This window comes from Rhodnius prolixus, unplaced genomic scaffold, assembly GCF_049639745.1.
Source record: "Rhodnius prolixus isolate KJV_2025 unplaced genomic scaffold, Rpr scaffold_12, whole genome shotgun sequence".
In the NCBI taxonomy this organism is placed as follows: domain Eukaryota; kingdom Metazoa; phylum Arthropoda; class Insecta; order Hemiptera; family Reduviidae; genus Rhodnius; species Rhodnius prolixus.
In genome coordinates, this window is record NW_027411635.1 from 1,106,160 (window position 1) to 1,118,691 (window position 12,532).

Sequence of the window (12,532 nt, forward strand, 5' to 3'; positions counted from 1 at the left end):
CAAACTTTATCTACAACAGAAGTTATTATGTTTACCGGCAAAAGACGGCTAAATTTTGTATAAGCAATGCTTTTTATGTAACTTGATACAGTTGTAGTGAAGAAACAAAATCCTCCTCTGAACGGTTATATCTAAGAGATGTTTAAATGTTTAATCTAAGAAATGTTTAAATTTAAGAGATGAGTTTAAAATTAATATAAAAATACCGTCTTCCTAGGAAAAAATTTCAAAAAAGTGACAAGAATTTAGGGGGGTTATTACTTTAAAAAATTTTAACAATAAGAAAAAGTTATCTATTTTTTCAGACAGGGCTTAACGTCCAAATACCAATTAGGTATCATGGACAGAGGCAATTTGCATCAAATTTGATCCATATTTGTCCAATTAAATATAGTTCCGTTTGCTATGGGCGCTGCTCTGTATCGAAACAATATTTCTTGAACTTTTACTTTGAACGGTAGGTTTTTATTTGTCATTTCATTCAGACGATTCTTCAGCGACTGCACGTATTTTTGAGCGAGCCCATAAGTTGCTGGATTACCTGACGCAATAAATTTTTGTTTTGTTCCACTTTAAATGCTGTAATTTCGGAATATGTTCTCTCGTAAAATTTGTTGCATTATAGGAAACCATTGCGAGAGGAAAACCATGAGCTGAGAAGATTCTATTGAGTAAATTTATGTTGACTGTACGGTGTGGAGCGTTTCAATTTCTGCCCAGCCAGATTTTGCCAGAATGAAATAAATACATTTAGGCGTTAGTGTTTCGTTTGATATATAAAGTAAGAAGAAGTGGAAGAACATACTTGGTGGACTTATTCGTTAATGGCAATGTTCATTGAGAATTTTCTCTGGATAGTGGTGCACAAGAATGTTTGTCAGCGTTGTAATTGTCTGCTCCCTTTTTGAATTGCTCTTAAAGTTTTTAGGAAAAATTCTGGTTGTGTCCTAGTTGGGTATTCTGAACGAAATACCTAAAGTTTCTCGATTTAATTGGGAATAATTTTGCTCATCGTCGGTTAGGGAACCCGAAGCGAAATCAATGGGGTTCATCTTCGTTGATAGCATGCGACAAAACCGCTGCAATGCCAACTGTGATTGCATTTGTAGTCAGCGTTACTGGTACAGTCGGGTCAATTGGAACTACAACTCGATCCTCGATCACTGGCTATTTCGTTTTTGAGTTTAATGAAAGTAGATTCGTAGTCTTTAGTCCAAGAGAATTATTCGTTCATTCTAAGCAATCTGCGCAGGGGACTGGTTTTAGTTATTATTTATTTCTGTATTTATACAAAGTTGCATGTTGCAGAAAGAGTTAGCCTTTTACTGTACTAAAAGAATTAAGATTAAAAAATAATTGAAATAAACTAACTTATACAGAAATTAAACGTAATATAACTGCAGATGAATTTAAAAAGAAAAAGGAAAATTACACTCAGTAGTACATAAACTGTTCTTTTTTTTTTTGCTCATATATGAAAGGAAATAAACTAAGTGTTATAGTTATAGTTATTACATCAGGTAAGAAACGGGAGTAAAATAATAAGTTACTATCCCCAAAAATCTGCGGAGTTCTGGTACCATTTCAGGTTGAGGCATTTCTTTAACTTTTGAAGGGGATTTTGATATTTATATTGAACATGTGTCCTAGATATTCCATATGAGTTTGAAAAAATATGGATTTCTTTTTATTTGTACCATGTACAAGGATGCCATCAAAAATAAGCAATACTTTTTGGCAAGCCTCGTAAAATTTAATCCATTATTTGACTGAAATCCGCTGGTGACATTTTAATAACAAAACTCAATCTGTACATTCGATAAGATTCTCAATTTGTTTGAATAATGCTGCTGTATTCATCTGTTCTTAAATGAAGGTATGTTTAAAATAAATTTAAACGACAAAAGTATTTTGAATTTCGAAGACTATGTAATTACTTCATCTATTTGTTTCATTCGGTAGTTCTTATTTGTCAAAAGATGGATTACGCCAACTTTGTAGTCTACACTAAATCGAACTGTGCCATGACCTTTTGGAGTAAAGACCTAGTCTCTGCTTTCTGATTTTTATTTTTAATTGTTGTTAAAATAAGAGCCCTCAGACTTACTAAAATTGCATTATATAAGGGCGTAGTTCCGGTGGAGATGCCTGTTATTGAATCTAAATTACGAACCGTTTTCCACGGTCTCGGAGAAGGGACGTTGTACCATGTGCAATTGTCTCTTTTGTTGCAATTGTCATTGCAATGGCAGGATGAATATCACTTTTTAACTGCATGTCTCGTTTTGAATGAGTATCGCTGCAGGTGGTGAGGAAAAACCCAATTGACAAGGAGGAAATCATTGAGCACTTGAATGGTTAAAAGTTAATGGTAAAAAGTATCATTTGTTTCATTTCGTAAACAGCGCATCAATATATAGAAAATTTTTAACTCACCACTAGATCCAATAGATCGTTTAACTTTCATAAATTTTAAAATTTCAAATTTATGTGTAATTTTAAAGTACAGAAAAAAGAATTAGAAAGTAACTTTGCAGGTGCACAAGATGTCTTAATAGTGTTTAAATTAAGAAATTTATTAAAACTGTCCGGTAAGACAGTTGTATAATGGTTGATCGTCAAAAATTGAACGAAAACGCGTAACGTTGAAAAACACCCAACTTTGACAATTTTACTCTTTTTCTATAAAATATAAAACTCCCAAATTTTCTGTTATATAGGGCAAACCCTCCTTTATAACTGTATTTTTTTTGCAACAACCATGGTCCGATAGATTTTGAGAAAAAAGTTGCTGAAAACGAGCAAAAACGGCTTTTTCAAAAATTGGTCTTGTTCTTGTTGTTGTTACCTTTTTTGTAAACAACGTAGCGCCCAAACGCGTAAACCGATTTTCATGAATGAGGTGTCATTCGATTCGGAATTTTATGTAGATGTGCCTTTTGGGGTCTCGGCGCTGTACATCGAATGAAAGAGGAGTTAGCCCTATATATGTGAGACCCCTCAAAAATTATTATTACTAATAACTTTGTAAATCTTAGCCCGATTTTCATAAAAATTGTTAGGTTAGGTTAGGTTATTTAACATTAATTCGAACGATTTATTGATGATGAGAGATCTAAGAATATTAATGGCTGAAGTTGTTATTAGTTTTGAAAACGGTTTGTGTGGTGTTTAAGGTCTCTTATAAAAAGGAAAGGAAAAAAATGCTTCGAGATCGTGGTATTTATAAACAATAACCAGGCATATTTTTAACATCTTAAAATCTCATGTTTATTTATCGGCCTTAATGTAACCGTTAGGGAGATTAAAAATAACAAAAAATTGTTTACATTTGTGACAGTAAGATTTTCTTCGAAAGCAACAAAATTAGATTGAATATTGAACTTTGACAATAGAATTTGTTGTAAATCGGTATTATTGCCAAGAAGTGCGAGTGATGCATGCACCCAGCTGGTGAATCCTAACGAGTAGCGACCCCACGGCTACCCTAGTTCCATACGATGCACACAGCTAGCAAGTAGAACTTCTCACATATAGGCTGACATTAAAAACACTGCACCAATGGAGAGCATTGAATAATTTTTGATGTCTTAAGAGTTGTGGTCAGAAGAGTTACTAGTTCTGGAAGTAATAAAATTCCGGGATTGCTTCGAGAGTGTTTACAAGACTTTGCTTTTGCAACAAATTCTAAGTTTCATGGCAATTTAATTACACAAACTAAGGGAAAGCTCAAGAGTGGGTGTTCATGCGGATTTCTTTATTTTAGAAATAAGAAGAATAATGTTCTTCATAGATTGTATTGTTGGAAGAGTTAGAAGAATTTCCGGATTAACAAATCTTTTTCATTGGACGCACAGTTAAAATTTTTTTACACCATCATTTCTTCTTTAAACGTCTGGGGTTCTGCTCGATCCAACTATCTGGTAAAGCAGGGGTGTCAAACTGTAGCCCGCTTGGTAATTTTTTAAGGCTCATGATGTTCTAAAATAAAGACAATCAAACAATCACTTTATTTGCAAAGAAGAGTACAACATGATGGCAAGGAATTGAGGTCACTATACTTACAAGAAATAAATAACTATAAGGTAAGAATACTAAATAAAAACCTAAAAAAAGGGTTTAAATTAAAATTACGACATAAATAAATATGTAAAAAATTAAACTTAGTATTTAAATCAACTTCCTAAAAATAGAAAAGAAATTTATTATTCTGGGACAATTGTCCCCTAAGAATAAATACAGGAACAATTAGAGGCCTTAACAGTTTGGCCTGTGATTAAACAGAAATTAAATAAATAAATAAGTATTTACAAAAAGTGAAAATAAAAATAACAGCAGAAATAAGGAAATAAATTAAAACAATTAGAATTTCGGAGGAAGCTGAATAGAAAGTAGATAACTGAATAGACGGGATTTAAAGATGGATAGGGTAGGAGCATGGCGGACAGATGAAGGCAAGGAGTTCCAGAGAGAGGTAGCACGTATTAGGAAGGACTTGTCAAAGGATGAGGTACGGTGAGAGGGAATGTAGAGATCAGATGAGCGAGATCTAGTGTTACGGGAATGGATGGAGGATTTAAACTTAAGGAGTTGAAAAATATAAGAAGGCCTTTGAGACTGGATGACTTGAAAAAGGAAAGAAGCCAAAAAATACTGGCGGCGATAGACAGGGGAAAAGCCTCTTCAACTCATCGTAGTAGTGGCGAAATGCGGGAGTCTCTGGGGAATGCTGGAAATAAATCTTATGAAGCAGTTCATGAGGCGCTTGAGCTTAGCTTCAATATCACCAGAAAGACCGGGCCATACACTAAACAACCATAGTCGAAATGGGGGAATATAAGAGAGGAAACTAGGAGTTGCCGGGTCTTAATTGGAAAAAGGTGACGGGAACTATTAAACTGCTTAAGGATATGGAATATTTTTTCTACTACGAAAAATTTCAAATCTAAGAAATAGAAATGATACATTCATTTTATAACGAGGCTGAATAGTTTAAACGTAATTTTCTTTCTTTTAGACATATGAGACTACACAAAAAAATATTATCAAGTTTAACTACATTATCAATTTTAATAGAGTTTTAGAAACAGTCATTTGGAGCATTAAACCCATAAACATATTGAACTAATAGTAAAAAAATAAAGTAATCGCCTATTTTTTCAGGCGGGGCTTAACGTCCAACTACCATTTATTTACTAGGTGTCGTGGACGGAGGCGACTAGCAAACGTACTTCACTATTTCTCATTTAACCATTAAATAAAATCCAAGGCCAAGACCGGGAATCGAACCCAGTACCACAATGCATATTAGTTCAATATGTTAAGAGGTGTCGCCTCTTAACCCGCTCGGCTACCGTGGCGCCTCATATTGAACTAAATATGTATTATATTTATTTGAACAGAAAATTTAATTTTAACATTCAAAAAGAAATATAAAAAAATCATCAGCAATTTTTCGCAAAGTAAAATAAAGTGAAAATATATAAAAAAATTTATAAAGAAAATAGCATTTAAGGGAGGTCCAGGCTATACCTTACCCACAATTTCCTCGTTAATCCTTTAACTACTGAAAATTATACACGTAGCCCATGGCCTTTTCTGGGAGCAAGTGGGCCACTATAATCACAATGACTTCTACCGGCGACGTTCAGAAAATCCCCGTGTAAACTGATCCCAATAGCGGAAACCTTAAAAAGAGCATTCTGAGTTGAGATGATGTGGATCATACCTGTCAGATCTAATTTGTAAATTTAATGAGGCATGCGTGAATCTAGGCCTGTAGCACCTAACTGTTCGTTCATCTTTTAAATGAGTTTGACAACGCTTGTCTAGATTTCTACTTTTTCTGCTTTTGCCACCTACATTTATGGCCAGGGATAAAATAAACATAAAGGGTTGCCTTCATTTGGAAAATGGATGGTAAAATACAAAGGAAAATAATCGAATTGGCTTCCAGCTCTTCTATATTTCTACTTTTTTCTGTATTCTGCATTTTATTGTTTTAATTAGGTATTCCTTTTTCTAAAAACGTTTATTGTCGCACGCATAGAAACACCCTGGAGTTGTAGGGGGGTTATTCTTTTAAAAATTTGTGAAATAAACTTTTCCAATCATATTTTAAAAAATTTAGTTATAAAAAACAAAACTACCACCAATTAAACGGCTTAATTCCATTACATTTGTATATATTAATGAATCCATCTGTCTGCATTTTAAATATTATTCCCTAATCTAAAAACTGAAGTTTACATTCAGTTCTGAAGTAGGCCAGTTTGCCTAGGCCACCGCAACCCAGCGGATATGATGCTGTACCTGCCCTGTCTGATTTGCCAGAACAGAGGACTGCTAGTATAAAGCTTTAAGACAGGAATTTGGTGCCGAACTCTAGGCTTGACTTTCACATTGATAGCGTACTGAGTGTATTGAGTATACATGGTAGCGCCGTTTCTTCTACTTTTTGACAAACCATCAACGGTTTATGGGGACACATGCATGTGTTTACTCCAGTCTGGAGAGGATCGTCAAATGACCTGTGATCGTTCGCTTGGAACAAACATATTTAGTAATCATTTGTACTTGCTTTGTGAACAATTAAGTAACGTACATATTTATGAATATTTGTTGTATCTATATGTATTGACATAGAAGCATAACACACTTAACACACAAAATCGCTGGTATACAGAGCTGAGCACGGCGGGCTGGCCAGATATAGCTCGGCAAGGTCCGGCGCGGCTCGGCCCCAGGCCGGTGCGTGGTCAGGCGGCCAGTCCCTCTCTGACTCTCACTTCATTCGTTTTTTTATTTTCCTGTGTGCCAGTGATTATTTCTTTTGGTTTTCCTTCCAGTAAATTTTCATTTCTTCGGAGGGGGCGCCTCTCATATTTTCAAATAAACAATTTACAATTGGAATTTGGCCGGCCGTGAATTTTAATTTTTTTTTTTTTTTTCTATATAGTATTTTACGGATTGACTTAATTTATGGAATTTGTAAAAATTAAGGCTATTTTAGGTTTAACTTTTTGACTTTTTTTTGTTTTTTTTTTTGAGTGGTTAATTCATTTTGTCCAAATGTTTCTCCAATTCTGTCGGCGTTCTACATTTTTTAAGATGGTGTTCATTTAATATTAGTTAAAGATTTGTCGCTAAACACCGAGCAACATTTAAAAAGTTCGGTATCGCGACTTTTTTTTTATAGTGTTCATTTTTTTTTTAAAAAAAAAGAGTTAGATAATCCCTTATATTTTTTTTTGATTTTTGACCGCTACAAGTTCAACTAGTCGTCTGTTACATTTTTGCTTTTCAAAAGAGATCATGCGGATACACAATCTATTATACCTAATAGTATTTATTATAACTGGTTACCAATTGACACCGACGTTGTCAGATGAAGTATCATCGAATGACACTTCGTCCAGTTCGTACCACGTGTGTGCGGATGGCCTGATAGTGCCCGCTTGGAAGCCACAACACAACCTCACTTCATGGGATCGCACATTTCGAGGTTTTGTCTACTTCATAGCACTGTTATACTTATTTCTCGGAGTGTCCATCATTTCTGATAGGTAAGTATTAATAAAAAAAAAAAAAAATTAACATAAAATAAAAGTTAACTCAATATTACAATATATTTTGTTTTTCGATTTTCAAACTCTTATTTTGAAAATGGCGCTCTGTATAACAGTCTCGCAAGGTTTTGTACTCTCTATAGTCTGTATTGAAATCAGAATAACTCAAAAACGCGCACTGGAAGCTAAATGTCACTTTTTTAAAAAAATAAATTCGGAATTTGATTTAAAAAAAAAACAAAAAACTTATTTTGACCGGAAACGCGTATTTACTGAGAGCATTTTTACATTCTTTCAAGGTTTTCATCGGAAAAATATTGTTTTAGTGTTAGATTTGAATTTTGAAATTTTAATAGTTTTAAAAAAATCTGCATGTGCAAAATTATATGCCCTTATAGGCTAAATCAAAAGTGGGAAATCGCAGTAATTTGGTATTTAGTTTTTACGCCAACATTATAGCTTTTTTTTTCAGAATTGAATAAAATGGAATTAGCCACTGAACTAAATCGTATATCACGGTTCGCCTAGAACGATTTTAATTGAAAAGTTCACCAACATGAAAAAATTTTTCTTTCTCCTTATTATTTGGGTCAAACCAAATCGGTTTACGTTGCGGATTTTTTTTTTTTTTTTTTTTTTTAATTTTTCAGGTCAAAAAACGGGAAAAACGTCTTTTTTTGCATTGTTAAACCTAATGAATGGAAAAACAATACAGTTTTTTGCAAAACCAATGCATGCATTTTGAAGCTGAGAGAATTTCCGACAGAAAAATTATTTGGGCTCTTTTAATCCAAAAAGTTTCATTAAATGAATTTGACTTGGAAAATTTCCCTTTTCCCAGTGTATAAATATTGTATTTTGCAGGAATTTTTCTCATTTTTGAAAAGTCCCATTCCCTTCCACAAAAAGACGATGATTTATTTGTTAAGTAAGCTTTGAAATGCGAGAAACCCTTGTTTTTGCCTTATTTTGCTCAAAAATGTCTTTTTTATTGATTTTGAATGTCAAAATTTCATTTTTATCATTTATAAAATACATCAATCTGTCGGAAATTCCCTCAGCTTCAAAATGAATGCATTGGTTTTGCAAAAAAAACTGTATTGTTTTTCCATTTATTAGGCTTAAGAATGCAAAAAAAGCCGTTTTTTGACCTGAAAAATTAAAAAAAAAAAAAAAATCCGCAACGTAAACTGATTTGGTTTGACCCAAATAATAAGGAGAAAGAAAAATTTTTCATGTTGGTGAACTTTTCAATTAAAATCGTTCTAGGCGAACCGTGATATATTTTAAATTTCATATATCCACTACTCATGTAGGTCTATCAATAATAATGATAACACATCTTTAAGAAAAGTACATTATAGGATAAGCAAGGAGGTTAACTGTAATATTGTTGATGGCACTGCTCTGTATGATTTTGGTGTTATTTCAGCCCTTTTGTACGATTCAAACACCTTAATAATATTAATAAAAAAAATTGAATTGTAACAGATTTACTAAATTTGAACAAGATTGGTAGACTAGAAGTGCGTCTTCATTGAACATTTAATTCCAAGTTATTTTCTCGGAAGGCCTTAATAATGGCGTTTTTTAAAAAAAAAATTAACTAATTACAATCAGAGGGGAACAATTTTGGTGCGTCTTTGTATCCATTATAACTAGCAGAAATTTAAAATTCGAAACTGTTTTTAGGTGCCACCAAGGGTAACGATAGTGAGATTTTAAACTATCTTTTCTTCTTCTTGTATTTATTTGTTTTTATAAGCCGTATTAAGATAAAACATATCAGTTTTTAACTTGGAGATTAGAGCGATAAGTAAGTTCCTTTCATAATGCCGACGCTGTTTTGAGGCCTACTTTTTGCAATTAATCACAGATTTCTGCATCAATTTTTAACATAACCCCAATTATTGTGTACCGTTCGAAAGGTGATCGTATGTAGATGTTTTTCCTGAATAGTGCACGGTTTTTTCATATAAAATGTTTTTGAGAAAAATGAAGTCAAAAGTTTTTGGAAAAAATTAGAAAATTGCTATTTCTTATGTTTGGGCCACAAAGTAAAATACTTAATATTATTATTTTGGAATACAAATTAGCTTATTTAAAAGGAAATTTAACCTTCTTTCTAATGAGCTTATTAAAATAGCTGTAGCTTTAATAGTTTGAGAAATATAGACATCTTTTTGCTAAAAAGTAGTAACACCTTGAAAAAACATAAAATTAAAAATATCTATAAAACGGAGCCGAATCGAGCCATAGTTTATATGGAATTTTTTGTTGCAAATGATGCCCAGAATCGCCTCCCGAAGTTACCGTAGTCTTATGCTGAACACCCTGTATAGACTAATTTGGCGACCTCTGTGATAGAGTATGCGACTATTGTTCTGGTTTAGAGTTGTATAATAAACGTATACGATAAATAGAACAGATAAAGGAATTGATAAATCTTTGTATTTTTTTTTTTAATTTGTTTAAATAAATTTTTTTTCATTGTGCACTTTTCATATCGTTCTTAAGCTCCAAGAAGAGAGATGACACCAGGTTTTGAAGCCGTTAAATTGGTCTCTTGCAATTTAATCGAATTATTAACAAATATATTTAAACGATTATTATTGAAATCGGACTGGATGACTGGTTAAGTGTAACATCTAATAAAATGAAGTATTGTATTATCGCTAAATGTATTTTTATTTCTATTTTATTAAATATTAACAATTTAGAATGCTTCAGTTAAAGTTAAAATTACTTTCAAAAACCACTCGTTTTTTTGGGGGGGGGGGTGATCAAAACTATCCCCGAAACTACCACTTACCTTAAAAGAGTTTTTGCTTTTATTTGACTTTTGTTTTTTCGTAAAAATTAGTTTAAGGACACTCTGATATAGCTATTTAGTGGATATGTGGATATATCATAGTCATATAATCACCTTTTCGCCTTTTAAGTATTAATAATAATTAAATAGGTAACCAGACTTCCAAATTTGGGGTAAATCTAAATCGGCAGTGTCACTTTAGTGCACATATTTTTCTCGATAATTGTTCCATTACAGTAAAACATGTATCGATATCAACTATATTTTTAGTGAAAATTCTAATTTCGATGAAAATTTAATTATATAAGACTAGGCTTTCTCCCTTGCCGAGGAGAGGCTTCATTAGCTGACGCACTGAGCTTACGTAATCCCATCCCAATCTCCCTCTTCTCCTTACATCCTCATTCAGTTCATTTCTTCTGTAATATCTTTTCTCCGCTACCTGAACATGTTTTCTTCATTTTTAAAAGTCACTTTATACAATAACTGGTGTAGGAACTAGGTTCTCATTTTCTGGATGGTGTACATATTTTTGATTCTCTCTGTAAGGCAATAAAATTAGCAAAAAGGTCTCTTACTGATCTACAGATATTTTACTGTAAAACAGTGACGTTAAGAGGGTATCTTTTGCGAATAGAACCAGTCAAGAAAGACGCTCTTTCATCGACAAAATGTGAATGTACTCAATTTACTGAGTAATAAATAAATAAAGCCTTTATTCCAAAAAAAATTACAAAAAATAACATTTTTCCTTTTACTATTTTTTCGGTTTACGTTGCGGATTTTTTTTTTTTTAATTTTTCAGGTCAAAAAACGGCTTTTTTTGCATTCTTAAGCCTAATAAATGGAAAAACAATACAGTTTTTTTGCAAAACCAATGCATTCATTTTGAAGCTGAGGGAATTTCCGACAGATTGATGTATTTTATAAATGATAAAAATGAAATTTCGACATTCAAAATCAATAAAAAAGACATTTTTGAGCAAAATAAGGCAAAAACAAGGGTTTCTCGCATTTCAAAGCTTTCTTAACAAATAAATCATCGTTTTTTTGTGGAAGGGAATGGGACTTTTCAAAAATGAGAAAAATTCCTGCAAAATACAATATTTATACACTGGAAAAAGTGAAACTTTCCAATTCAAATTCATTTAATGAAACTTTTTGGATTAAAAGAGCCCAAATAATTTTTCTGTGGGAAATCCCTCATTTCTGGGCAAAGGCCTCTCCCAATTCTCTCCATAACTCTTTGTCTCTAGCCCTGGAACTCCAGATAGATCCAACGAATTTCTGAATCTCGTCTTTCCATCTTAAGAACTACCTACCACTATTCCTCTTCTCATCCATCCAATGGCACCATTCAGTAACACTGTTTGTCCAGGTGTTTCTAGCTCGAGATACGTGCCCTGCCCACCTCCACTTGAACTTTTTTGCCGTTTGCTCTGCTTGTAGAAAGCCAGCTCTGCTCTGAATCTTTGCGTTCCTTACTTTATCTTTTTTTTTTTTTAATATTTAGAACACTTCTTTCCATAGCTCGCTGCGTGCTTCTCAGCTGTTGTTCATTTCTTTTAGTCATAGACCAAGTCTGCGACCCGTACAGAAGGCAGTGCTTCAAGGACCAATACTTACTCCAACTGATAGAAATCCTCCTGTTAATTTCCTCTGTAGTTTTATTCCTAAAAGAGATCAGTTGTCCCAAGTAAACTGTACTTTCTACCCAATCTACTTTCTCTACATTTATAGTAATACATTTTTCTGGCCCGTTTGATATCAACTTTGTTTTTTTTTTGCATTTATCTTCAAGCTCGCTTTACCTGTTTGATCAAGAAGTTTGCTTTATCATAAGAGATAATTCATCCACTGAGGAAGCGAAAAGATAAACATCATCTGCAAACCTCAAATGGTTCAACTTGCCTCCATTAATATTAATACCAACCTCTTCCCAGTTTAGACCTCTAAAAACTTGCTCTAGGACGGCATTGAATATGTTGGGGGATAATGGGTCTCCTTGTCTAACTCCTCTAGCCAATCTAAAAGTAGGACCAGATCTATCCATCACAATACGTGCTACTAAATCTTTATACATATTGTAGAGAATTCTAACCCATTTTGGATGTACAACTTGATCAAGCAAGGTTCGATAAAGAACATCGTG

At 33.1% G+C, this 12,532-nt stretch overlaps 1 protein-coding gene across 2 annotated transcripts in view; it reads left to right on the plus strand.

Annotated features, from left to right (window-relative positions):
• Nucleotides 1-6,746: 6,746 nt before the first annotated feature.
• The window catches only part of Calx (sodium/calcium exchanger 3), a 159,192-nt gene continuing 153,406 nt past the window's right edge, over nt 6,747-12,532 (plus strand). Inside the window, exon 1 of one of the 2 annotated variants that reach the window (XM_074143544.1) lies at nt 6,747-7,565. In XM_074143544.1, coding sequence (XP_073999645.1) covers nt 7,315-7,565 — 251 coding nt within the window. In that variant the 5' untranslated portion in view covers nt 6,747-7,314. The remainder of the gene's footprint in view (nt 7,566-12,532) is intronic. The other variant, XM_074143541.1, reaches the window with a different exon arrangement.